The sequence below is a fragment of the Canis lupus genome, chromosome 23 (assembly GCF_003254725.2).
Source record: "Canis lupus dingo isolate Sandy chromosome 23, ASM325472v2, whole genome shotgun sequence".
Taxonomy (NCBI): domain Eukaryota; kingdom Metazoa; phylum Chordata; class Mammalia; order Carnivora; family Canidae; genus Canis; species Canis lupus.
In genome coordinates, this window is record NC_064265.1 from 1,435,320 (window position 1) to 1,462,789 (window position 27,470).

Sequence of the window (27,470 nt, forward strand, 5' to 3'; positions counted from 1 at the left end):
AAGGCTTACCAAGCCAAACCTCTGTTGACCTTTGTGCCCCAGCCTACTCCCTATTCCCTGCCTGATAGCCTTGTTCTAGACTCTCTCTCTTTAAAGGACAAAAATCAAACTGAATAACAATTCAGGTCCTGAGTGGACCTCTAGGGAGGACCTGATCGACATATTTAGACTGTGGTGTTAGTGGTGCCCATGGAAATGCGATTTGCCCCTTCGTAAATTATCTTATAGTCTTAGTAGGTGAAACTGGCCTTTAGGTTTGGGCCTCCAGGTCATGGAGCCAGGTTGTTCCTGGCTCTGTGCTCCCTAAATGTTATTTTCTGTTTGGACTGTTTATGTTATGCTGAGCTTGTTGGTCTATAACTGTAACGATTATAGGCATGTAACTTCATGTATTTTTTTGGTTGTCTGAAGTAGTCTTAACATTAATAGAGAAAGTGAAGTGATGGAGCACATTTGATGTGGAGACAGAAGCCAGAAAGTCTTGTCTGTACCTTACCACATGCCAGCTGTGTGATTACAGACAAGTCTGTTTTCAAATATTCCTGGGCCTTGGCACTGTTGTATGATAATAAGTTGTTGCCTGTTGTGTGGTATAAGTGCCAGCCTTGTAAGCCTCTGCTAACAGGATATAGCTTATGTAAAGGATAATTTTTTTAGTTTAATAAAAAGCAACCTTTGCCTCAAAATTTGGTATATCACCTGTTAATCTGATCATGTAGGTCATGGTTCTTAAACTAACATTGAACAAGACAAAAGTTGATTATGTAAAAGGGTCTTAACAACTGTGCTGCACTGGCCCACTGGTTGCAAGGAACAGGAAAGCAAGCAAAAAAAAAAAAGAAAGAAAAAAAGAAGGGTCTTAACATCTTACACTGTCAGAATTGTAAGAAACATCTTACGCTGTCAGAGTTGTAAGATGTTAGTATTACTTTTGTGTTCTCATTGTTCATCCTTAGAAATAGCTGCTTTCAAACATTGTCTATAAATACCTTTTTGTTTAATGATCTCTTAGCGATGGAAAACTCTGGGATACAGTAACCTAATGAAAGGAGGCCTATGAGAGGACTAGTTCTAGAGTGAGTGCTAGATGCCTAGGATTGAGCATTCCCCAGGTTACATCTCAGACTCTGCTCGTTCCTGGGTCTTCTCTCTGTCCTTGATTTCTTCACTCCTGACCTTAGCTAATACCCCTTCGTGCCCAATTTCCCAGGTCCCAACCCCAAACCTGCTATCTCACAAGGGTCAGCTCCATTTCTGACCAAATGTCCTGCTGTCATTTCAAACTTAACATGCTGAAAACCTGGTCATTATTGTCTCCTGCCCAAATTGCCCCTTCCCAAATGCCTACTTCTGTTGGTGGCCATCATCTGGATCCTGAAGCATTGTTGATGGTTCCATCTTTCCCCGACTACAAGTGAGTTGCTAAGCCATCAGCTAGCCTCCTTTAACAGCAACTATTGACTGAATGGCTGCTGGGCTCTGGCCTTGTGTTGGGGTTGGAAGACCCAGGATGATGGAGCTGGCCCCTGCTAAACTAACTAGAGGGAAGGCTCAAATAAATAACTCCACATACTGCTTACTCAGGGAGTAGAAGTTTGTAGAGCACCAAAGAACCCAGGAGAGAAGCCTTTAGTTGCCAGGGTTCAGAGTGGCAGTAAGTATCTTGGGTAGATTTTATAGCGGTATGAAGAAAGAACCAGCAGAACACGATCTTTAAAAATATATATATATATATTTAAAGCAGAAGGAATCTCAGTAAAGCATGATCTGTTGCTGTTGTCAAGAGAGTGAGACAGGACTGAAACTTTGAAACCTTTGATGTGATGAGCGGGCTTCATCCTTCTCCTTCTCCCCCAACACTGCCTTTAGTCCTGTGCCCACAGAACTTATTTATGTTACCTACCTGGCCTCAGAGCCATTAAAGAATTTTTTTCTTGTGATAAAATATACATAACATAAAAATTACCATTTCAAATATACAGTTCAGTGGCATTCATTATATTCACATTGTCATACCATCACACTCCTCCATCTCCAGAACTTTTTCAGATCTTCCAAAACTGAATCTCTGCGCTCATTAAACTCTTCATTCTTCATTAATGCTCTTCATTCCGTGTCTTACCCCAACCCCTGGAACTACTATTCTCTCTGTCACTGTGGATTTGACTACCCTAGGTAATTCATATAAGGTGAATATTTATTGAGTTGTGACTGGCTTATTTCATTTAGCATAGTATCTTCAGGTTCATCCATGTTGTAGCATGTGTCAGTTTCCTTCCTTTTTAAGACTAAAAATCCATTGTGTGTGTACACCACATTTTCTTTATTCATTATCTATCAATGGACTTTTGGGCTATTTCTGTCTCTTGGCTATTATGAATAATGTGGCAGTGAACCTGGGTATGCAAGTATCTCTTCAAGACCCTGCTTTCAATTCTTTTTCTGATATATACCCAGAAATGAGACTGTTGGATCAATATGGTGATTCTATTTTTAGTTTTTGAGGAACCTCCATACTATTCTACAACTGTTTTATAATCCCACAGAGGTTCTAATTTCTCCACATCCTTTCCAACACTTGTTATTTTTGTTGTTGTTGTTTTTTTTAATATAGTGGCTATCCTAATGGGTGTGAGATGATACGTCATTGTGGTTTTGCACATTTTTTTAAAAGATTTTATTTATCCATGAGAGATGCAGAGAGAGAGGCAAAGACATAGGCAGAGGGAGAAGCAGGTTCCCTATAGGGAGCTTGATGCTGGGACTCTGGGATTCACACCCTGAGCCGAAGGCAGAAACTCAACCACTGAGCCACCCAGGTGTCTTGTGGTTTTACACATCTAATGATGAGTGCTGTTGAGCATCTTTTTATATTGCTTCTTGTCCATTTGTATATTTTTAAAGAGGTGTGTATCCAGATGCTTTGCTCACTTGTGAATTAGGTTGTTTGGTTTCTTTTGTTTGTTGAGTTTAAGTTCTCTGTATTCCAGATATTAATCCCTGATCAGATAAGATTTGCAAATATGTCCTCCCATCCTGTGTTGCCTTTTTTCTTTCTGTGGTTCGTGTCCATTGATGTATAAAGTTTTTAATTTTTTTGTCCCATTTTTCTGTTTTCACTTTTCTTGTCCTGTTCTTGCTTCTGGTACTCATCCAAAAAATCATTGCCAAATTTTTTTTTTTTTTCATTGCCAAATTTAATGTCACAAAGCTTTTCTACTGTATTTTCTTCTAGGAGTTTTATAGTTTCAGGTTTTTTTAGTTAGGTTTTTGATCCATTTTGGATTGATTTGGGGTTAATTTCTGTATATGGTGTAAGATAAGGATTCAACTTCAGTCTTTTGTAAATGGATATCCAGTTTTCCCAGGAGTATTTGTTAAAGAGACTGCCCTTTCCCTCATGAACAGTCTTGGTACTCTTGTCAAAGATCATTTTACCATGTACGTGAAGGTTTATTTCTGGGCTCTCTGTTCTGTTCCATTGGTCTTTGTGTCTGTATACCAGTACCACAAGTTGTAGCTTTATAATATGTTTTGAACTCAGGAAGTATAAGGCCTCTAACTTTGTTCTTTTTCAAGATTGATTTGTAACTTGTGGTCCCTTGAGATTCCTTATGAATTTTAGGTTGTTTTTTTGTTTTTTTTTTTCCCTGTCTCTGCAAATAAAAAAAAAGGTTGTTTGGATTTTGATAGGAATTGCATTGAATCTGGGGACCACTATAGAAGTATTGCTGCCTTTATCAGTATTAAATTTTCCAGTCCATGAACAGATGATATCTTTCCATTTATCTGACACTTAATTTTCTCTCAGCTATGTTTTGTAGTGTTCAGGGTATAAATCTTTCACCTCCTTGGTTAACTCTATTCTTACGTATTTTATTCTTTTTGATGTAATTGTAAATAGAATTGTTTTCTTAATTTCTTTTTCAAATTGTTGATTATAATGGATAGAAACGACTGATTTTTGTGTGTCGATATTGTATCCTGTAACCTTATTGAATTTATTTGTGCTAACAGTTATTTTCCTTTCCAATGGAATCTGTAGGGTTTTCTGCATGGAAGATCATGTGATCAATGAATGGATAAGTTTACTTCTTCCTTCCCAGTTTGGATGCCTTTTATTTCTTTTCTTTCCTAATTGGTCTCCCTAGAACTTCCAAAACTGTGTTGAATGGAAGTGTTGGAAACAGACATCCTTCTTGTTCCTGATTTTAAAGTAAAAGTTTTCAGTCTTTCCATTGAGTATGATGTTAGCTATTGGATTTGCATATATGGCCTTTATTATGTTGAGGTAGTTTCCTTCTATCCTGTTTGTTGTTTTCATAATGAAAAGGTATTGGATTTGGGATCCCTGGGTGGCGCAGCGGTTTGGTGCCTGCCTTTGGCCCAGGGCATGATCCTGGAGACCCGGGATCGAGTCCCACATCAGGCTCCCTGCATGGAGCCTGCTTCTCCCTCTGCCTGTGTCTCTGCCTCTCTCTCTCTCTGCGACTATCATAAATAAATAAATAAATAAATAAATAAATAAATAAATAAATAAAAGGTATTGGATTTTATTAAATGTTTTTCCTGCATCAACTGAAATGATCATATGGATTTTCCCCCTGTATTCTGGCATTTTTTTAAGATTTTATTATTTTTTTTGACTTATTTTCTTTAGAGAGAGAGTGTGTGTGTGTGTGTGTGAGCAGGGGGAGGAGCAGAGGGAGAGGGACAGGCAGACTCCATGCTAAGTGCAGAGTCTGATGCAGGGTGGGATTTCATGACCCCAAGATCATGATCTGAGCTGAAATCAAGAGTTGGGATGCTTAATCTACTGAGCCACCCAGGTGTCTCCTTTATTATGTTAATGTGATATATTTGCTTTGATGGGTTTTCAAATCTTGAACCATCCTTGCATTCCAGGAATAAACCCCACTTGGGCCCTTTGCTATTGAATTCAGTTTGCTGCTATTTGTCAAGGATAAATTACTTTTCATCTTGCATCACTATTCATAAGGAATAATGGTCTGTATTTTCATTTATTTATTTATTTATTTATTTATTTATTTATTTATTTATTTATTTATTTTTTGTATTTTCTTTTAGTGTCTTTGTCTGGCTTTGGTTTTAGGGTAATGCTGACCTCATAGAATGAGTTAAGAAGTGGTCCTTTCTTTTCATTTTTTGGGAAGATTTTGGAATTCTTCAAATGTTTGGTAAAATCAGTAGTGACCAACAAATCAGTATTCATTTGGTCCAGGGCTTTTCTTTGTTGGGAGATTTTTGATTACTGATTTAGCCTCCTTACTAGTTATAGATCTTTAGATTTTTTTTTTATTTCTTCATAATTCCTCTTCGTAGGTTGTGTGTTTCTAGGAATTTGTTGATTTCATCTAGGTTATCCAGTTTATTGGTTTACAACTGTTATAATACTCTCATTCTATAAAATCAGTAGTAATGTTCAGTCTTTTCATTTCTGATTTTAGTTAAATTTGAATCGTCTCTCTTTATTTCGTAGTGTAGCTAAATGTTTCAGTTATGGTGATCTTTTCAAAGAAACAACTCTTAGTTTCATGGACTTTTCTCTATTTTTCTATCTTCTATTTATCCTGCTTTAATTTTTATTGTTTCCTTTCTTCTAGCTTTGTGTTTAATTTGTTCTTTTTCGGGATGTCTGAGTGGCTCAGTTAAGCATCCAACTTTTGAACTCCACTCAGGTCTTGATATCAGGGTTGTGAGTTCAAGCCCCATTTTGGGCTCCATGCTGGGCATGGAGCCTACTTTAAAAAAAATAAGTAAATAAAAATTTAACATTTTTTAGCATAAATAAATCATTTGTTCTTTTTCTAGTTCCTTAAGGTGCACAGTTAGGTTGTTGGTTTGAAATTTCTTTTTTTTTTTTTTAAGATTTTATTTATTTATTCATGAGAGACACACAGAGAGAGGCAGATACATAGGCAGAGAGAGAAGCAGGCTCCATGCAGGGTGCCCCTTGTGGGACTCAGTCCCGGGACTCCAGGATCACACCCTGTGCCGAAGGCAGACGCTCAACCCCTGAGCCACCCAGGCATCCTGAAATTTCTATTTTAATGTAATCATTTACAGGTATAATATTCCCTATTGGTACTGCTTTCACTGCATTCCATAAGTTTTGATATGTTGTATTTTCATTTTCACTTGTCACAAGATATTTTCTGATTTCCCTTTTGATTCCTTTTATGACCGATTGGTTGTTAAAGAGTGTGGTTTTTAGTTTCCATATGTTTGGGAATTTTCCAGCTTTCCTTCTCTTGTTGACTTCTAGTTTTATTCCATCGTGGTCAGAAAATACACTTTGATTGTGATCTTTTAAAACATATTGAGACATAGTGTGTTGCCTGTTATGTCATCTATCCTGAAGGATGTTCCATGTGCATTTGAGAGGATCGTGTATTCTGCTGTTGTTGGGTGGTCAGTATGTGCCTGTCAGGCCCTCTTGGTCTTTATACTGTTCAAGTCTCTTATTGCCTTATTCATTTCTGTCTGATTTTTCTATCCTTTATTGAAAGCAGGATATTGAGTTCTCCTACTTTTATTGCACAACTGTCTATTTCTCCTTTCAGTACTGTTTGCTTCATATATTTAGGACCTCTGGTGTATATGTTTATAGTTATATTTTACTGGTAACAACCCTTTTATCATTATACAGTGTCTTTATTTTTTGTGATAGTTTTTGACATAGGCTCTGTTTTGTGTGATGTTAGTATAACCATTCTGCTCTCTTTTGGTTACTCTTTTCATGGAATCTTTTTTCATTCTTTTACTATAAGTCTCTATGGGCCCTTAGATCTCAGGTCTCTTGTAGAGGCATATGGTTGGATCTTGTTTTTTAATCCATTCAGCTACTCTCTGTATCCTGGTTGGGGAGTTTCATCCTTTTACATTTAAGTATTAACAAGAAAAGACTACTTTTGCCATTTTATTTTGTGTATGTCTTAGCCCTTTTTCCTCTCCACGGAAATCTTTAGTAAAAGGCGAAAGATTTATTTATTTTTATTTTTATTTTTTTTAAGGCGAAAGATTTACACTATGTGTCTTAGCCCTTTTTGTCCTTCATTTCCTCCATTATTGCCTTCCTTTGTATTTGTTTTTTTTCGTAGGGATAGTATTGATTCCCTTCTCATTTCCTTTTGTATATATTTCTAAGTTTTTTCTTTGTGGTTACAACAGATGTTACCTATAATATCCTTTTTTTTATATATTTTTAAAATTTTTTATTTATGATAGTCACACAGAGAGAGAGAGAGAGAGAGAGAGAGGCAGAGACACAGGCAGAGGGAGAAGCAGGCTCCATGCACTGGGAGCTTGATGTGGGACCCGATCCCGGCTCTCCAGGATCGCGCCCTGGGCCAAAGGCAGGCACTAAACCGCTGCACCACCCAGGGATCCCCTATAATATCCTAAAATTATTACAGTCTATTCTAAATGTTATCCCAGCTTAACTCAAATTGCATATGATAACTGTTCCTATATATCTGTATGGTCTCCCTAATTTATGTTTTTGATGTCACAGCATTTGTCTTTTAAATCTCGAAGAAAATAAAAAGTGGAGTTACAAACCAAATGTATAGTAGTACTGGTTCTTGTATTTGTTCATGTATTTAACTTTACTGGAGATCTTTATGTTTTCTCATGGCTTTCAGTTACTGTCCTGCATCCTTTCATTTCAGCCTTTACCATTTGTTATAGGGCAGGTCTCTTGGTAATGAACACCCTCAGCTTTTATTTATCTGGGAATGCCTTAATTTCACCTTCATTTTTGAAGGACAGATTTATTGAATACAAAATTCTCAGATGACAGATTTTTTTTTTCTTTCAGCAATTTGAATATATAATTCCACTGCTTTCTGGTCTCCAAAATTTCTGCTGAGAAATAAGTTGGTAATCTTATTAAAGATCCTTTGTACATTTCTCTAGCTGCTTTCAAGATTCTCTCCTCCCCCCAGCGGCCCCCCCCCCCCCCCCCCCCCCCGGCTTCGCAGCCCCCCCCCCCCCCCCCCCCCCGGCTTTCACCAATTTGATTATAATGTTTCTCAGCATGAGTCTCTGGGGTTACCTTTTTTGGAGTTCAACCATTATTTCTGTTTCTCTTCTCTTCTGAGACTCCTATAATGTGCCTGTTGGTCCCTTATGGTGTGGCATAAATCCCTTGGGCTCTGTTCGCTTATGTCTTTTACTCCCTGCACAAGCAGGGGGAGCAACAAGTAGAGGGAGAGGGAGAAGCAAGCTCTGTGCTGAGCAGGAGCCTGATGTGGGGCTTAATCCTAGGACCCTGAGATCATGACCTGAGCCGAAGACAGACACTTAACCAACTGAGCCACCCAGATGCCCCTGACTCAGTAATTTTAATGACATATTCAAGCTCACTCATTCTTCTGCACAGATTTGCTGTTAAACTCCTCTCATGAATTTTTCAATACAGTTACTGTACTTTTAAGCCCCACAATTTGTTTGGTTCCTTTTTACAATTTTAATGTCTTCATTGATATTCTTATTTTGTTGTCCTATATCATTTCCTAATTTCTTTCAATTTTGTGTTTTCTTTAGCTCTTTCAGCATACATAAGACATTTGTTTTAAGTCTTCATCTGGTACATCCAATGCCTGTGTTTCTTCCAGGACAGTTTCTGCCACCTTTTCTTCCCTTTGAATAGGCCATCTTTTTCTGTTTCTTTATATGCCTGGTGATCCTCTTTGTCATTGAAAAATTGAGCATTTGAGAAAACAGCCACCTCTCCCAGTATTTGCAGACTTAGCGGGGTATATCTGAGCCTTGGAGTCAGCCCAAGGCAAAGGCTTAAGATCTTCTCAGGATTTTTCCTGAACATGTGTTGTATGGGCCTATGTGTGTTAGCTTCAATTCCCTCCGTATATTATGGCTGCTTTTATTATTTTAAAGATTTTATTTATTTGACAGAGAGCATGAGCAGGAGGGAGGAGCAAGGGGGGGAGAGAAGCAGACTCCCTGCTGACCAGGGAGCCCGATGCAGAACTTGATCCCAGGACCCCAGGATCATGACCTGAGCTGAAGGCAGATGCTTAACCCACTGAGCCACCCAGGTACCCAGTAGCTGCTTTCAAATGCCTTAATTTTTCCAGCGGTTTCAGTCATGCTCCTTCTGTTGTTTCTTCCCTCACACACACCCCCAGCCTTTTCCCCAAGCATGTGTGGGTCTGTGGTCACACTCTATCACAAGAAAGTCTGCCTTCCATAGTTTTCCCCCATCTGAGCTCTGAGTTCTAAGTAAAGCAAAATAGACCTCTTTCAGGCAGCCCCAAGACAGGTTAGGATGTTGCCCTGTTCCCTTCAGTTTGATGGAAGGAGATGGACACTGGGCTGCTGCTGCCATTAGACCGTACTGTGTAGGGAGGAGTGTGGCAAGGGTAGATGAACACCACAGAACTTCCTACCATTCTGAATGTGACTTCTTGGTTAGGTATTTGCTTACAGATCTATAGGTCTTTGTTTTTCAGAATTCATAAAATATTTTAGCCAGTCCTAATTTTTTTTAACATTTCCATAGGGTAACAAGGAACCCCCCCCCCATTCCACCATCTTGCTGACATCCTCTCCATTAAAGGATTTGAAATGGGGACTTTTCTGTGTGTCTGGAAACAGTATGGGAGGTAGACGGCGGTAGAGGAGCATCCTCTACCCTTCTAGATTAGGGCCCGTGTTCTCAACTGAGTTACAGTGGCACAAACAGGGTAAGTCTCTGCCTTTGGAAGTTCATAGCCTAGAGGGTGACATGGACCTTTAGGAATTAATCCCACAAACTCTGGCATTGTTAGAGATTGTAGAGATGCCAGGTCAGAGGGGGGAAGGAAGTACAGAGAAAGCATAATGGGGTTGGGAGCTGTTCAAGTTGTGAGTGGTTGGGGAAGGTGGGGACAGTAACATTTCAGGTGAGCCTTGGGTAGGGGACAAGTTTGGCCTGGTTGGTGCAAGAACATTCTGGGAATGGATAACAGTGTGTGCAAAGGGCCTGAGGCAGAGAGGAGCTGCGTTCTAGGGACGGAAGGAGACACTAGGTTCTCAAAGCACTGTGAGCAAAGGCTAGAGAGGTGACAAAGCTATAGAGGCTGCTAAGGAGCTAGGCCCAGCCAGGGGTACGACATGATCCTGAGAGCAGTAGAAAGCCCCTACTATGTTCGGTGAGACCCAAGAAAGGCCCAAAGTCTGGTATGAGCAGGTGCAGAAGGAAGCTTACTGCATGGTCTTGCCAGCAGAGCCATTCCCCCAGCCTTGTGCATAGCAGATGCTCAGGGAGGGATGATTGGTCCTACCCCCTGTCCTAGTTCGAGGGGTAGGCCACTGGAGAGGCCTGTCCCGTAGGTAGGAACACAGAGACAGCCAAAGGTTTGGGCAATGCTGGTCAGGTCTGAAAGCATCCAAATATGCTGCAGGGCTAGATCCTGGAAAGGAACAGCCACAGAAGGCCTGGACTCTCTTCTCCCTTGCCCTTGCCCCAGGGGCTACTTTCATTCCATTTCTCCTCCGCCCAGGTGCCCTTGGGATTGACATGAAGAACCACCACAGGCGTGACCTCTGCACTTCTAGCCCTGACCCTCCACAGAGAGTGCAGTCACACTATCTTCCAGCATTCCTGCCCATTGCTGTCCCTGGTTCCAAGGGGATATATTATTTCCCACTGCCCTGCTGTCAAGCCAGCATTCAGTATATTGTTCTGTGTGTCCTCTTCTGGGCACGTGACACATCTCGTTATATCTCCAAACACTGTCACATGGTGGCTTTCAACCTTACAGATGAGGAGACTAGCCCCCTGTGAAGGTTAACTTGCCTGTGGTCACATGCTGCTGTGGGCAGAGCACGAACCCCTGCCCTGCTTTTTATTTTATTTTATTTTATTTTATTTTATTTTATTTTATTTTATTTTATTTTATTCAATTAATTAACATATAATGTATTATTAGTTTCAGGGGTAGAGTTAAGTGATTCATCAGTTGCATGTAACACCCAGTGCTCATTACATCATGTGCCCTCCTTAATGCCCATCACCCAGTTACCGCATCCTTCCAGCAACCCTCAGCTTGTTTCCTGTCATTAAGAGTCTTCTATGATTTGTCTCCCTCTCTGATTTCATCCTGTTTTATTTTTTCCTCTCTTCCTCTAAGTTCCTCTGTTTTGTTTCTTAAATTCCACCCATGAGTGAAATCATATGACAGTTGTCTTTCTTATTTCGCTTAACATGATACCCTCTAGTTCCATCCATGTCATTGCAAATGATCTCATTTTTTTGATGGCTGAGTAACATTCCATTGTGCGCATGTATGTATATGTGTGTGTGCATGTGTGTATGTACATATACATACATACACATATATGTACCACATCTTCTTTAGCCATTCATGTGGACATCTGGGCTCCCTCCATGGTTTGGCTATTGTGGACATTGCTGCTAGAAACATTAGGGTGCAGGTGCCCCTTCAAATCACTGTGTTTGTACCTTTGGGGTAAATACCTAGTAGTGCAATTACTGGGTCATAGGGTAGCTCTATTTTCTTTTTCTTTCTTTCTTTTTTTTTTTTCTTTTTTAAGATTTTATTAATTTATTCATGAGAGACACAGAAAGAGACAGAGGGAGGCAGAGACACAGGCAGAGGGAGAAGCAGGCTCCATACAGGGAGCCCGACGTGGGACTCAATCGCCAGCCTCCAGGATCACACCCTGGACTGCAGGGGGCGCTAAACCGCTGTGCCACTGGGGCTGCCTGGTAGCTCTATTTTCAACTTTTTGAGGAACCTCTATACTGTTTTCCAGAGTAGCTGTACCACCTTGCATTCCCACCAACAGTGTTAAGAGGGTTCCTGTTTCTCCATATTCTTGCCAACATCTCATCTGTTGTTTCCTGAGTTGTTAATTTTAGCAGTTCTCACTGGTGGGATCTCATTGGGGCTTTGATTTGTATTTCCCTGATGCCGAGTGATGTGTAATATTTTTTCATGTGTCTCTTGGCTATCTGTATGTCCTTTGGAGAAATGTCTGTTCATGTCTTCTGCCCACTTCTTGACTGGATTAGTTATTATTTGGGTATTGAGTTTGATAAGTTCTTTATAGATCTTGGATACTAGCCCTTCATCTGATGTCATTTGCAAATATCTTCTCCCATTCTGTAGTTGTCTTTTGATTTGTCTACTGTTTGCTTTGCTGTGCAGAAACTTTTTATCTTGATTAAGTCCCAACAGTTCATTTTTGCTTTTGTTTTCCTTGCCATTAGAGACATGTCTAGCTGAGGTCAAAAAGGTTGCTGCCTGTGTTCTCCTCTATGATTCTGATGGATTCTTGTCTCACATTTAGATCTTTCATCCATTTTGAGTTTATCTTTGTGTATGGTGTAAGAGAGTGGTCCAGTTTCATTCTTTTTACATGTGTCTGTCCAATTTTCCCAGCGCCATTTATTGAAGAGACTGTCTTTTTTCCAGTGGATATTCTTTCTTGTTTTGTCAAAGATTAGTTGACCAGAGTTGAGGGTCCATTTCTGGGTCTCTCTTATGTTCCAGTGATCTGCGTGTCTGTTTTTTTTGTGCCAGTACTACACTGTCTTGATGATCTCAGCTCTGTAATACAGCTTGAAATCTGGCATTGTGATGCCTCCAGCCCTGGTTTTCTTTTTAAACATTTCTCTGGCTATTCAGGATATTTTCTGGTTCCATACAAATTTTAGAATTATTTGTTCCAGCTCTGTGAAAATGTTGATGGTATTTTTATAGGGATTGCATTGAACTTGTAAATTGCCTGGGTAGTATAGACATTTTCACAATATTCATTCTTCCAATATGGATTGGAATGTTTTTCCATTTCTTTATGTCTTCCTCAATTTCTTTCATAAGTGTTCTATAGTTTTCAGAGTACAGATCCTTTACTACTTTCATTATGTTTATTTCCAGATATCTTATGGTTTTTGGTGCAATTTTAAATGGGATTAATTCCTTAATTTCTCTTTCTTCTGTCTCATTGTTAGTGTATAGAAATGCAACTGACTTCTGTCCATTGATTTTATATCCTGTCACTTTGCTGAATTACTCTCTGAGTTCTAGCAATTTTGGATTGGATCTTTTGGATTTTCCACATAGAATATCATGTCATTTGCAAGAGTGAGAGTTTGACTTCTTTGGCTGTTTAGATGCCTTTTATTTCTTTTTGTTGTCTGATTGCTGAGGCTAGGGCTTCTAGTACTATATTGAACACAAGTGGTAGGAGTGGACATCCCTGTCATATTCCTGACCTTAGGGGAAAAGCTCAGTTTTTCCCCCTTGAGAATGATCATTGTGGGCTTTTCATAGATGGCTTTTATGTTATTGAGATATGTTCCCTCTACCCCTGCACTGTGGAGAGTTTTCATCAATAAAGGATGCTGTATTTTGTTAAATGCTTTTTCTGCATCTATTAAGAGGATCATGTGGTTCTTGTCCTTTCTTTTATTAACATGGTGTATCACATTGATTGATTTTCAGATGTTGAACTACCCTTGCAGCCCAGGAGTAAATCCTATTTGGTTGGGGTGAATAATCCTTTAAATGTTGTAGCCAAATCCTATTGGCTAGTATCTTAGTGAGATTTTTACATCCATGTTCGTTAGGGATATTGGTCTGTAACATGTCCTGCTTTCAACCTGGCACTTTCCTGTCTCCTTATTCTAGGAGTATCCACTCCACTTACCATAACTGACAGAGTGAGGGATGGACAAACAGATGGACTTTCCCCAAGAATAGGGGATCCCTGAGTATCAAGTACCCTGCTTCTTGTCCTTTGAAGCCTCAGGTTCCAGCATGGTTCCAGAGGCTGCTAAGAAAGCTTGAATGAATGTTTTCTTTTGGGGGTGTGGGGGGCATTGAATCAAAGTTAGTGGTGCTGAGTTAGTTCTTTTGCTACTCGGGTAGGATTTTCATAGACTTGGAAAGCATACAGGCATCGTTTCCTCCTTGGCAGAGTATGCTACATGAGAGAAAAAAGACATCTCCTGTGAAACTTCCAGGAAAATGAGCTGCGTTTCTCAGATGTGGCTGGGCTCTCTGTCGTCTCCAAGGGATGAAACTTGAAGCCTTTTAGGAAGTGAATACCTGTCATAGAAGAGAAAGCAAGAATTGAAAGAGTGGATTGGACATGTGTTCTTGTACCTTAAAAGATTTGGGGACAGCATTTAGATGTGGCTTTTTAAAGTGGCAACAAGTCCCAAAGCAGCTTGTCTGTAACACCACTTGTAGGGGACCAGGCTCAGGCCTTGGTTGTGGGTCTGTGCCCCAGGTCAGCCCCTCGAGGACTTAACACCTCAAACAAGTTATCTACTCTTTGTAAACCCCGTTTCCTGCTCTTTTCTGTAAAATGGGCTCAAACCTTCTGGAAGCATTTTGAGGATCAAATGAACCTTCTGATTCCAGGGAGAACATCCAGACCTGTTTCTGGCTGAATGTTTTATCCCTGAGCACAGGGACTTCTGACTTGCCCCAGAAGCTTATAGCCTGACATGTTTTTCCTGCTCCTCCTCCCTTTCCACCAACAGCTGCGACACAGTCCTCAGCAGACAGAGAAATGAGAAAAATACCAAATAATGGGAACCTGAAGATGACAAAGGTGGCGTACCCCCTGGGGCTGTTCATTTGCCTGTTCATCTATGTTGCCTACATCAAGTGGCACTGGGCCTCCGCCACCCAGGCCTTCTTCAGCATCACTGAGGTGGCCTCGGGGGCCCGGAGGGGCCAGCAAGCTCACAGCCTCCCAGGAACAGCTGCACGTGGTCACGAGGTTTTCTATGGCATCATGTTTGACGCAGGAAGCACTGGCACCCGTGTCCATATCTTCCAGTTCACCCGGCAGCCTGGAGGTATGCTGGGCAGAAAGCCTTGGCCATTCACTACTTGGTTCTCCTGGCTCATGGCAGAGCTCTTGGGGTCTCTTCCACTTATAGACAGTGGTTTCTTAGTGGGTGGGCTGGGTGACCTGCCTTGGACTTACTTGGGAGCTTGTCAAAAATGCAGGTTCCCAGAGAGGCTGGCTCAGCCTTGGGTTGGGGCCCAGGAATCTAAATATCTCAGGAGCCTCAGACTGTCCTTACTCACACTAGTGTCTGGTGACTGCCTAAGGCCAGCTGAGATCCCCAAGGGTGTTCTGGCCTGTCCTGTCCCAGCATTCAGCAGCAATTCAGGTGGCTGGGATCATAACATAGGCCGGAAGCTGCACTGGGAGAATTTAAGGCAGGAAGTTGCCCCGACTAAAGCTTGTATGAGGCAGAGTCTGGGAAAGTCATGAACTAGCAAGGACCTGGGACCTAGGCTGATGTGGTGCTGCCCAGTGGGTCCAGTCAGAGGGGGGGTTGACAGATGAGAGTGGCCTCAGCAGTGAGTGGGGAGCTGGAGCTTGAGCCTCATTATAACCTGAAGGTAGGGGCAAGACTTCTGGCAGGAGGGAGGAGGGAGTTTGTATATGCTCTCCTGAGCTGCTCCTCTGGAGACATCCAGCCACTGCCCTGCTTTGTATGTTGTCCCTTCTCCTTTTGGTCTCCTTTCCTGGCCCCTGGTACCCTACAGCCTTGAGGGTCATCCTCTGGCTTCTGGCCATGAGTGTCCCACCCCCGCTCGACTGCTCAGTAGGTCCACTGGCCGCAGCTGGTTCTTTGTCGACCCTCGATACCTTTTGAGTAGACACTGAGCTGGTGCAACAGATTCCGTTAGTCACTCTCTCCTAAGCTGTCATACATGTCTTATTTACTTTTCATCTGCTTTATTTTTTAACTCAGTCCACTAGTTAAATTTTTTTTAAAAGATTTATTTATTTATTTATTTATTTATTTATTTATTTATTTATTTATTTATTTATGATAGACATAGAGAGAGAGAGAGAGGCAGAGACAGGAGGAGGGAGAAGCAGGCTCCATGCTGGGAGCCCGACGTGGGACTCGATCCCGGGACTCCAGGATCACGCCCTGGGCCAAAGGCAGGCGCTAAACCACTGAGCCACCCAGGGATCCCCCCACTAGTTAAATTTTTATATGCCAGACCTACCTACTTTCAAAAGTGATTTTTAAGCTTTTAAGACAACTTGTCAGCATGTAATCCTTTAATAGCTGTGTTCTGATGTTATATCTCCAAAGAAATGTCCTTTCAAAAAGTTCTGTCCCTGATTTTTCCTCTTGGGTCTTCATGTCCAGATTTGGGTCAGCATCCCTTGGCCACCAGTGTGCCTCTGAACACTCCCGTGCTGTATGCACATGGATTCAGGCCCCTCATAACTTAAGACACTTCTTTAAAAAAAGAAGAGAAAAATACATGTTCTTTAGAACATATACTATGTCCATCCCAGGATAGAGAAATAACTTTTATATTTGTGGTTTGGATCATCTACCCTGCTCCTCTGTTGATTTAATGAGAATTAACCATGTTAAAATTTAGCAGTTTAGATGGCTATAATTTTGTATGTAAATCATAGCTCAGTAAAGTTTTTTTTTTTTTTTTTTTTAACAGTTCTGACAAAAGCATCGGGTAGAACACTCATCGTGTTTATTTGAGCTAAAGAGGCAGCATTCCAGTCATGCTAGGATTGGTCTGATTTCAGATGTCTGCCTTTCAAAAGGGTCTAACCATAATTGCATTTATTCACATATTCATGTATATGTTCATAGCTGTACTTTTTTTTTAAACATGTTTTCTCCTTAGAAACTCCCACTTTGACCCATGAGACCTTCAAAGCACTGAAGCCAGGTCTTTCTGCTTATGCTGATGATGTTGAAAAGGTAATAATTTTGTCTCATGTCTTTGTGTTCTTCAGATTTGTCTTCCAACTGTGCAGTTTGTTAAAGCCAACTCCCTTTCTCTTGAGTACGTAGGCCTTCTTCACAGAGGAAAACATCTCTGATGGTGCTGCTCTGGGACATTTCCTGCTATTTAGGGTGGTCACATGAGGGAAACTGGTACAGTGCATGAGGCACTGACTGCTGTCTCTACACCAGGCATGCCACCCAGAAGTCTCAGTGCCATTCAAAGCACAAAGGCTACAAAGTGGCAAAAAGCAATATTTGAGAGTTGAACCTGTTTTTGTTTCAGTTCCTCCAATTGAAGATGACAAAAGTGACTAAAACAAAAAAATTGAAGTTAAAAATGTATTATGGAAAATCCACAAAACCAAATAAGTGTAAAAGTAATTTACTTAAACTGTCAAATAATGATTTTCATAAGTTTGTAGCTTTTATACTTCTCAAGTCCTTAAAGCTTACAGCTGCACTAATACAGGACACCTGTATTAGTATTTCTGCTAAGGCACTGATCAAACAGACCAGGTAGTAATATAGCTATAAGTTCCTTTTGATTCAAGCGTGTCTTAAAAGCCAATACATCGGGGTGCCTGGGTGACTCAGTTAAGCATCTGCCTTCAGCTCAGGTCATGATCCTAGGGTACTGGGATCAAGCCCCACCTTGGGCTCCCTGCTCAGTGGGGAGTCTGCTTCTCATTCTCCCACTGCTGTCTCTCTCTCTCAAATAAATAAAATCTTAAAAAGCTAGTACATCTTTTTTGCCCACAGGTTCATCTTGATCTCAGACAGTGAAGTCATGGCCTGCTTACCTGTGGCTTGGTTAAAAAACAAATTGGAAACAAAAATCGTGGGATGCGTGGGTGGCTCAGTGGTTGAATGTGCCTTTGGCTCAGGGCATGATCCTGGATTCCCAGGATCAAGTCCCACATTGGATTTCTTGCATGGAGTTGCTTCTCCTCCCTCTGCCTGTATCTCTGCCTCTGTTTTTGTGTCTCTCATGAATAAATAAAATCTTTAAAAAAAAAAAGAAAAAAGAAAAATTGAAATGAGTGATGCTAGAGTAACTATAAGGTAACACATGAGTAAATTAGATAGCTTTAGAATAAATTCATAGGATTTTTTAAATTATACTTGTAGGCAGTACACATTCAAGTGGGACATATTTCACAGCTTCACAAAGCAGATGGTGTGAAGTCCCCTCCTGTTTCAGTCTCCCCAAAGAAGGCTGAGGTCCCCAGTTTCTTATGTGTCCTTCAAGGGTTAGTTGACATACCTGTGAGCAAATGCATCTAGTCTTCCACCTCTTTATCTTATATACATAATAGAGTGGCATTCACATTGTTATGTTACTGGGCTTTTGTCACTCAACAATATAACAGATTATTATCAGAATGTGAAGAGCCTCCTTGATTTTTTTTTTTTTTTTTTGGCAATGATATTGCAGTGTGTGCGGGTTCATTGAATTTATGGAACCAGTCCCCTCCTGAAGGATGTTCAGATAATATCTAATGTTTTACTGTTAAAGGTATAGCAAAGGCTATAGTTGGTCACCTTATATGAACTTCATTACCCACACATGCTAGGGCATCCATCTCAGATGAATTCTTAGAATGAGATTCCTGAGTAAAAGAAATGTATGTTTTCTCCTTGGACAGACATTGCCAAATTGTTCCCATAGCATTGTACCTGGTGGTGATGTCCAGGGGAGTCACAGCTCATCTTTACCAAAGTTGTTACTCACCTCTGCACTGACACACAGGTCTTAGCCAGCTTTAGGATCCCAAGCGTTCTGGCAGGTATAAATGATTCCTCTGGGATTTTCACCGTGAGGAACCCCAGAATTCATTCATGATGTCCAGGGGAGTCACAGCTCGTCTGAGGTCACCAGTGGGGTTCTGGTTGCCAGAGTGTAGAACAACAGGACTCTTCTCTTTTTTAATAATAAATTTATTTTTTATTGGGGTTCAATTTGCCAACATACAGAATAACACCCAGTGCTCATCCTGTCAAGTGCCCCCCTCAGTCCCCGTCACCCATTCACCCCCACCCCCCGCCCTCCTCCCCTTCCACCACCCCTACTTCGTTTCCCAGAGTTAGGAGTCTTTATGTTCTGTCTCCCTTTCTGATATTTCCTACCCATTTCTTCTCCCTTCCCTTATATTCCCTTTCGCTATTATTTATGTTCCCCAAATGAATGAGAACATATAATGTTTGTCCTTCTCCTATTGACTCATTTCACTCAGCATAATACCCTCAAGTTCCATCCACGTTGAAGCAAATGGTGGGTATTTGTCATTTCTAATGGCTGAGGAATATTCCATTGTATACATAAACCACATCTTCTTTATCCATTCATCTTTCAAGGACACCGAGGCTCCTTCCACAGTTTGGCTATTGTGGACATTGCTGCTAGAAACATCGGGGTGCAGGTGTCCCGGCATTTCATTGCATCTGTATCTTTGGGGTAAATCCCCAACAGTGCAATTGCTGGGTGGTAGGGCAGGTCTATTTTTAACTCTTTGAGGAACCTCCACACACTTTTCCAGAGTGGCTGCACCAGTTCACATTCCCACCAGCAATGTAAGAGGGTTCCCTTTTCTCCGCATCCTCTCCAACATTTGTGGTTTCCTGCCTAGTTAATTTTCCCCATTCTCACTGGTGTGAGGTGGTATCTCATTTGGTTTTGATTTGTATTTCCCTGATGGCAAGTGATGCAGAGCATTTTCTCATGTGCGTGTTGGCCATGTCTATGTCTTCCTCTGTGAGATTTCTCTTCATGTCTTTTGCCCATTTCATGATTGGATTGTTTGTTTCTTTGGTGTTGAGTTGAATAAGTTCTTTATAGATCTTGGATACTAGCCCTTTATCTGATACGTCATTTCCAAATATCTTCTCCCATTCTGTAGGTTGTCTTTTAGTTTTGTTGACTGTATCAACAGGACTCTTCTTATGTGTCCCACCATGCTCCACAGCCAGGGGTGCTCTGTGCCAGCCTGGGCTCTGGGCCCCTCCAACACGCAGCACCACTTAACTCATTTTCTGCCAATTTGGAAAATTAGAAGAAAATGTATTTATAAGTTGATAAAACCAAAAGAGTTGGTAGAGCATTTGTGACCCTGTATGCTGAACTTTGACAGACCCTACTTTTACCATATTCACAGAGCACTTCAGGAATTCAGGAATTACTGGATGTTGCTAAACAAGACATTCCTTTTGACTTCTGGAAGGCCACCCCCTTGGTCCTCAAGGCCACAGCTGGTTTACGTCTGTTACCAGGAGAAAAGGCTCAGAAGTTACTGCAAAAGGTGATCTTACCTGTTTCCCCCTGGGGTGGGTAGCTTCTGATACCTGAAAACACCAAAGATTCAGCCAGTGTCTGAACAGTCCAACAGGCTATGTAGAAGCTTCCTGAAGAAGAAAATACATCAGAATGTTAACAGCAGCACCTTTAGCTCTTCCTGTTTTCTAGAACGAACTGGTGTTGTGTAATAACAGCAACTTTGTTTTAAGAATACACTGAAGCCTTTTGAAAGGCTTCCTTCGGTGCAAAGACTAGATGCTTATAGAGGGCCATGGAAGCCCAGGTTCCTGCCGCCTCATCTCCAGCTCTCCGTGTTCTCATGGAAACTTCTTTTGGTTTCTGGTTCTTCTTTTGCTCTGATGCACAAATATAACTACTGAGGAGGCCTTTGCCCTTCTTCTGCCCAGGTCTAGCCCTCACCTGGCTGGGATTGACACCAGGCAGCCCTGCAGAAGGGTTCTATTTCTTACAGGTGCCTGGATAGTTCTTACTGTCAGGCAAATGAGGGAAACTGCTTTCAAAAACACGGTCCCTCTCATGCTCTGCACTGTTTTTAAACTATGCAGCCGCTAAATGATGTATTGTTGCATATTGATCAGGATCCCTTGTGAGAGTTACCCTTACATGCTCAGGTCAGAGCGTGGGCCATAGTGCGATTGAGATGTGCAGATACCAAAGGTTCTTTGTGTCAGTACTTGCTCAAAATGGGGAAGCAAAGGCACCCAGAGGCAGCTGCTCACTGCTTTCACCTCCCTGCTGCAAGGTTTTCCTGGGTCCCAGGCTGAGCTCTGCCTTGAGGGGTTTCCAGTGCCTCATCTCCAGTCTAAAGCAAGGCAGTGTTTGGGGGCCCAGCACACTCAAGGTGCCCCTGAGCTCTTCCAGCCCAGTGTGGCTCTAAGGCAGGGCTCTTCAGAATAGCATCTACCTCTGCCAGCACAGGCAGTAGATAAGGATACCACTTGCATAGGACTACAGAACTATAAAAGAAAAAAATGAGCTTTGTTATTTCACAGCACCAGCTAACGCCCTCTGCTGTTTTGTTACGATCTGCTAAGAGCACAGTGTAATTGGGAGCCTTGAGTTTAGATTGTAAAATATAAAGATGTGTCTCCCTTTACATCTAGGTGAAAGAAGTGTTTAAAGCATCACCCTTCCTTGTAGGAGAGGACTGTGTTTCCATCATGAATGGAACGGATGAAGGTAGGATCTCCAGAAGCTCTCTGTTGTGATGAGGCTGACCTGGGAGATGGACTGTGTGCAGGGCTGCTGTTGGCATCCCAAGTGGGTGCTTTCTCCTTGGTCAGAATTGGGCAAGCAAGAACTAAAGTGATGGCCCTACTCCATTCACAGTTTAACTGTCTCAGAGGAGCTTTGGGGGACCAATATTAGAGACAGTGTCATCTTGACTAGCTCCAAATCTGGCACAGGTGAAGTTTCTGAAAACAGATGTTTTCAGCTTTAAGAAAATTTAGGGAGAATCTCCAATTGCTATACATTTAGAAGTTTGCTATTGCATTGTTAATGCTGAGAGAGAGATCATCAGGTTCTTCACCAGCCCCTGATTTTTCAAATATGACGAAGGAAGGGGAGAGCAACATTTGGTTCTCTTCAAAAAGAGGAAGTTCATGATAAAGAATAGGAAGTAGAGACATTTGGCAGAGTGCTGTAGTGTTTTAGTTTGGCATCTTCTGGAACAGTCTGCCAGAAACTGTTGGGTGACTTGACGACTGATGCCTCTTCTGTAGCTGGTCTGAGGGAGGAGTGAAGGACACTCACTTCGAACTCCTAGAACCTAAAAGTGGTCATTTGAGTGCATGTGTCCTTTACAGCATCTCAGGTGGTTCATTTGCTGTGACCTTTTCTTGTAGGTGTTTCAGCATGGATCACTGTCAACTTCCTAACAGGTACATTCTCCCCACCCCACCCCACCCCCAAAGCTAACAGTTCACAGGTGCCATTCTTGACAACAGAGGTCTCATATCCACTCTTTAAAATAACCCGCTGGGTTTCTCCAGTGTTGCTGGCCCAGTGTAGGGCAGGTAGGGCACACATCAACCTTGCAGATAAAAATGCTAGGAAAAGTAGATTCTCAGTAGGCCTGATTTTCTCCAGCATAACTCCTGCCCTTTCTTCTGCAGCTTCCTCTGCCAGGGACCCCATCCTCTCCTGTCTGAGGGAAGTCATGAATAAAACCAGTCATACCTTAGGTATTAAATGTGGTAGGAATGCTCGTCACTAGAATTGAATTCCTCTGCTCTAGGTAGAGCAGGAAACAGAAACTTCTGTTCTTGGAACAAGGTGGTAAGGAGTCATTTTTCTTAGATTATTCTCAGTATTGGTTGATTTTTGTCCCTTTATTGTAATCATGGCAAAGAATAATGTGTGTGTGACATATGTATGAAAAAGAAGCTTTGTAGCAGAATTTGCCCCCTGTGGGTTGGAGAGCCACGTTAGGGGACAGGTTAGGAGTGCGGTGCTGCAGAAGGCATACCTCTGGGCATGAAGGGACATCGGGGAAGTCGGTGTCTCTGGGGGTGAGCCGTGATATGGCAGGTCCCACGTCTCTGCTAAAGGTCAGTGTTGTCCTGTATTGTTTAAATTAAAGCCACAGCTGGTGGAGCCACGTTCATGTCCCTTAAACGTCTGTATCCTTCCATGAAGATTATTAAATACCCACAGCTGTTCTGTTTTTCTTTCCTCTGAGGTGGGGGGTTGGCTCCTGAACTCTTCACTTTTTCGGCTATTCTCATCTATTTATTAAAGTGACATTACTGTGTTGGTTTCTACTCACTGTGCTCCAGGCAGTTTGAAAACCCCTGGAAGGAGCAGTGTGGGTATGCTGGATTTGGGCGGCGGATCCACGCAGATCACCTTCCTTCCAAGAGTTGAGGTAACTGGCCCCTGCCTCTCCACTGTGGCTCCCCACTGTGGCCCCACCCTCCAAAGGCCACCTACCCCCCAGGAGTGTAGTCCCTCAGGAGAAGCCCGTTGACCTGGTGCGTCTAGACCTGTGCAGTCAGTTCTTGTCCTCCAGGCCAGATTCATTCACAGTTAATACGTTTCCACTTGATTTTAACTCTGCCCGGGGGAAATAAATGGACATTTTATTTTTAGTGGGGTGATAGATTAGATACTACCTGGAATCCTCAAGGCCATAGGATGTGAGATGCCCCTCCTCCCCCAGGGAAAGCCAAAGAAGGGGCCTGGCTCCTAGTCTGGCTCCCAGAAGAGGAGAGAGCCTCAAGCCCTGTGTGATAGGACATTGTGAAGGAGATGAAAACACTTCTAATCTAGACCATCTGCTGCTTTAAGCACAGTGCCTTCCTCACCCACCACTTTTTTATTATTATTTTTAATTTTCAATGGAAGAGCATTTAAATTTACTCATAATTGTCTTGCTTGGGCCATATTTGTCAGAATGGTAAATGTTACTTATAAGAAAAAACATTTCATTTTGGACACTTTTAGGTTTTCATTTTAGACATTTTATTTTTCATGGCTTGTTCAATCTCTTTTGCAACATGTCACTCAGTGAAAAACTAATTTAATTGAATACATCTATGAATATACTGGTGTTTTCAAATGAGAGGCCAACAGGAAGGATAGCACCCCCCATGTTCTTCCTCAGGACACCCTCCAGACCTCCCCACCTGGCTACCTGACGTCACTCCAGATGTTTAATCGGACCTACAAGCTCTATTCTTACAGGTTTGTTTTGGGAGTGGGGGTGAGGGGCTGCCCATACAGGAATGTGGCTCAGCTAGGCCTGTGCAGTAACCAGAGCCCCTGGTCAGGAACAGGCCAGTCCCGGAAACCCCCTTGCTTGAGACTCTTCCTCCAGCACTTCCTTCTCCCTTACGATACCTTCCTCCTCCTGCCTTCTCCCTGCTTCATTTTTCAATTCACCTACAGTAAAATTTCATTTCTTATTTTGTGTGTGCTTATTTTGCTCTGCTTTGGAGAAGGTTTCTCAAAGGTGGGAAAGAGGCCATGGATTGTGCAGGAATTTTCTGGGCCATCTGTTTACCACCTGGCACCTTCAGGACATTCTTGATGTAAAGCATACATACTCCATAAAGATGAGGGAGCATGTGTCCTTCACTGGCATCCACTGCTCCTAGGCAAGCTCCTGTCAAGTAATAAATGCCCAAAACTCCACAAAGGGAGGCTTCTAGAAACAGAAAATCTGCCTTGCCACAGGTTTCCCCTCTCTCCCACTTGTTTTGGATTCAGGCCAGGTGAACATACTTGAGGCAGAATTGAAGATATTACCAGGCACTTCCCATGACAGGCCAGCCCCCCTTACCCAGGATTTTCTTTCTACAGCTACCTGGGGCTTGGACTGATGTCAGCACGGCTCGCAATTCTGGGTGGCATGGAGGGGAAACCTGGTGAGTAGAATGAGAGTTCAGAGCCCTCCCTCCTTGCTCAGCAGGCTTGAGGAACCCCTCAGGAAAGATGTTCCTGCCTGCTACCGTCCCAGCAACCCACTGGGCCCTGGTTCACAGGACTAGGGGAGCCCAGGGGGGATGTGTGTGGAAGAATGTGCCCCACAGCTCGTTGCCACTATGATGGTGACAGATGGTAATGTTTTACCTGTGTGTATATGCTAAGTTATTTTTTAGAAGGAAGAGATGCTAGAGAATTCATTTCTCAAACACTGAGCTCTGCAATTTTAGCTACCAAGTAACTGTGTTTAGTCGTCTGCTGCATTTGGAGTGGACTGGTTCTTAAGGATCCAAAGGAAACCTTATTCTTCATGACAGTACAGGATGGGGCATGATTCTGTGGCTGCTGCCATGGAGCTGGGGATTGTTTTTCCCTCATTACAGTTATTCTAGTGTTGTGAGAATGTCCCTCCATTTTCTCTTGCTCTGTGAAAGGATCATTAAACATGGACTTGGCCCTTTCTACAGAGAACTAGACTAGAGACAGAGCCTATATCAGGTTAGGATGTTTACTTCCAGGTCTTCTCTGATCTTTCCTGACTGGCCTGGCTGAGGAGATGGTGCTGGCCACCAGGGTACATGAACTCGTAGGAGGTATTAGGGGATCACCGTGCCCCAATTTGGGAATAGGGAGCGCTGCTCTAAGGCTGGCATTGGCCTGTCGTTCCTGATAATGTCAATCCAAAGACTTTGACCCATGCCCCTGGTCCAGACATGAGCATGTGAGCCCATGTGTACCCTCCAGCCACATGCCGTTCCCTCAGGCCTGACTCTCCTTGCCGCACACCTGCTCCCCTCCACAGGCCTAGCACTTCCCTGCACTTCTTCCAAGGGCCTGGTGGTTCTGACAAGGTAGTAATGTTCAACCGGAATTTTTGTTTTTCATGTATATCTTCACTTATCTTCATGTATATGTTCACTTATTTCAAATCCTGGTATTTAACCTCATTATGGAATTCCCTCTGTTGCAAACCAAAAATGTCCATATCTCAGAAACATCTGCAGCCTTCACTCTGGGGCCAGAAAACCCCAATTTAGCCAGCAGGAAGAAGGCAGGTACCCATTTGCCTGTCCATGGCTAACCTTAAAATCCCATCAGCTGCATGAACACATGGGGCTGTATGTAATACCTGCCAAGAAGGGTATGGACAGCTTTCTGCCCCAGAGGAAACATCTCCCTGTTGTGTTATCTGTTGTTGCACAACAAATACACACCAAACTAAGTGGTTGAAACAGCAGTCATTTTATTACAGTATCTTGTGAGGGCACAGGCTTGAGCTGGGCAGTGCCTCTCCTGGGACCCCTAAGGTCTTGTGTAGTGACAGCTGGGGTGGCTGGGTGAATGTCTTATACTTCACTGCTCCTCCACGTGGCCTCCTCCAGCAGAGCAGCCTGCATTTTCCCTGGCAGCTTGGGAAGGAAGACTGCCCTAAAGTCACGTGCCATCATATCCCTGTACATTCCGCTGGTGAGAGCAGGCCCAGGCCAGAATCAAGTGCAGGCATAGGGACTCACTTCTCAGCATGCACGTCCTTGAGAGGTAGCATTGTGGGGCCAGCCTTGGAGGCCAACCAGCATGCTTCCTTTGTTATTTGTGGGGCCCCAGATTTTGTGTTGTGGGGTAGCACAAAAACATGGCATGGTGACATTGTCCGGGGCCTGCCAGGTTATTTGCAGCCTCATTCATCTATAAAACTGGGTGCTGTTGGCTCCCCTTCTATTAGAGTGGTTGTGACAATTGACCAAACAGCACTTGGCCCAATGACTGAACCCTGAAGCCCCCTCAGTGCATGTAAGTTGGAATTGGCTATGTCTCTAGAACTGAAGAGGCTGGGGTAGCTTCTGTGATAGAGAAAGGTTTGCCTCTACTAGTTGAGCTGGAATGTTTCCACAGGTCAAGTCTCATCTGGCAAAAAGGAAGTGTGTTCCTTTGGGCCCCCCCAATCTCCAGTACCTTCATTACTAGTTTTCGGGAGGAAATAATTTTCTCCTGCCCTTCAAGATTCTTTTGACCTGTCTATTAAATTGACATAAGACAGATTAATATAAGAAAAACAAATTTAATTCTGTATGTACAGGAGCTCCATAAGAATATGACACCCAAAAACAAGTCAGGCAATTGACGCTTATATGTTGTCCTGAACTAAGGGGTAGAAGAGGGGTCTAGGGCTTTAAAGGGGAGGAGGATAATACATAGTACAATAAAAAGAGCAGATGTTTGGTCATTAGATATTTGCCCTTCCATATAGAGGTCATTCTTAAAAACTTCTCTCTGGTAACAGCTGTCTTTCTGGGCCAAACCCCATATTTAAATTCTTTTAGGTAGTTCAGAGAAAGGTAAATGTTTTTCTTGAATCAGCTGGGTCTTGATTGCCTTTAGCTCAAAATAGTCTGCATCCCAAAGTGGCATATTTTGGGATGATGTATTCTACTTCCTCTCAGTCCTGTCTTTGAAATTTCCCTAAGAAATTTCACAGTCCAGGCACATGGGTGGCTCAGTGGTTAGGCATCTGTCTTTGGCTCAGTGTGATCCCGGAGTCCTGGGATCAAGTCCTGCATCAGGATCCTTTCAGGGAGCCTGCTTCTCCCTCTGTCAATGTCTTTGTCTCTCTTTCTGTGTCTCTTATGAATAAATAAATAAAATCCTAAAAAAAAAAAAAAAAGTCACAGTCCAGAAGTCAAGCTGCCAGATTGCTCCATCTCACTGAACCAGGCTCCTAGTCCCGATAATAGATGGGTTCATTTAGACCGTTGTGTCTCATTTCAGGAGGTGGTGATGCAGGAGGGTTCACAAAGTTAGGCCTCTGGTACAAGAAATCAGGTATTTAATAAAAAAATAATGGTTAATGATTGGAACAGATTATAATCCCAGTTACTGTGTTCTGAAGGCAGACATTTGGAAAGATTTCTAGATGTCTGGCTTGAAGCACCTTCA

At 42.5% G+C, this 27,470-nt stretch overlaps 1 protein-coding gene across 9 annotated transcripts in view; it reads left to right on the plus strand.

Moving 5' to 3' along the window:
* ENTPD6 (ectonucleoside triphosphate diphosphohydrolase 6) overlaps positions 1-27,470 on the plus strand; it is a 45,854-nt gene that overhangs the window by 1,908 nt on the left and 16,476 nt on the right. For 4 of the 9 annotated variants that reach the window (XR_004808750.2, XM_025461511.3, XM_025461512.3 and 1 more), the window contains exons 2-9: positions 14,543-14,863; positions 16,692-16,768; positions 19,948-20,091; positions 21,212-21,287; positions 21,956-21,991; positions 22,889-22,977; positions 23,716-23,795; positions 24,414-24,478. Coding sequence is in view for 8 of the 9 variants with exons in the window: in XM_025461511.3 (XP_025317296.1) it covers positions 14,572-14,863; positions 16,692-16,768; positions 19,948-20,091; positions 21,212-21,287; positions 21,956-21,991; positions 22,889-22,977; positions 23,716-23,795; positions 24,414-24,478 (859 nt within the window). In the remaining variant the exon portion in view is untranslated. The remainder of the gene's footprint in view (positions 1-14,542; positions 14,864-16,691; positions 16,769-19,947; positions 20,092-21,211; positions 21,288-21,955; positions 21,992-22,888; positions 22,978-23,715; positions 23,796-24,413; positions 24,479-27,470) is intronic. The other 5 variants (XM_035705302.2, XM_049099664.1, XM_035705301.2 and 2 more) reach the window with 3 other exon arrangements.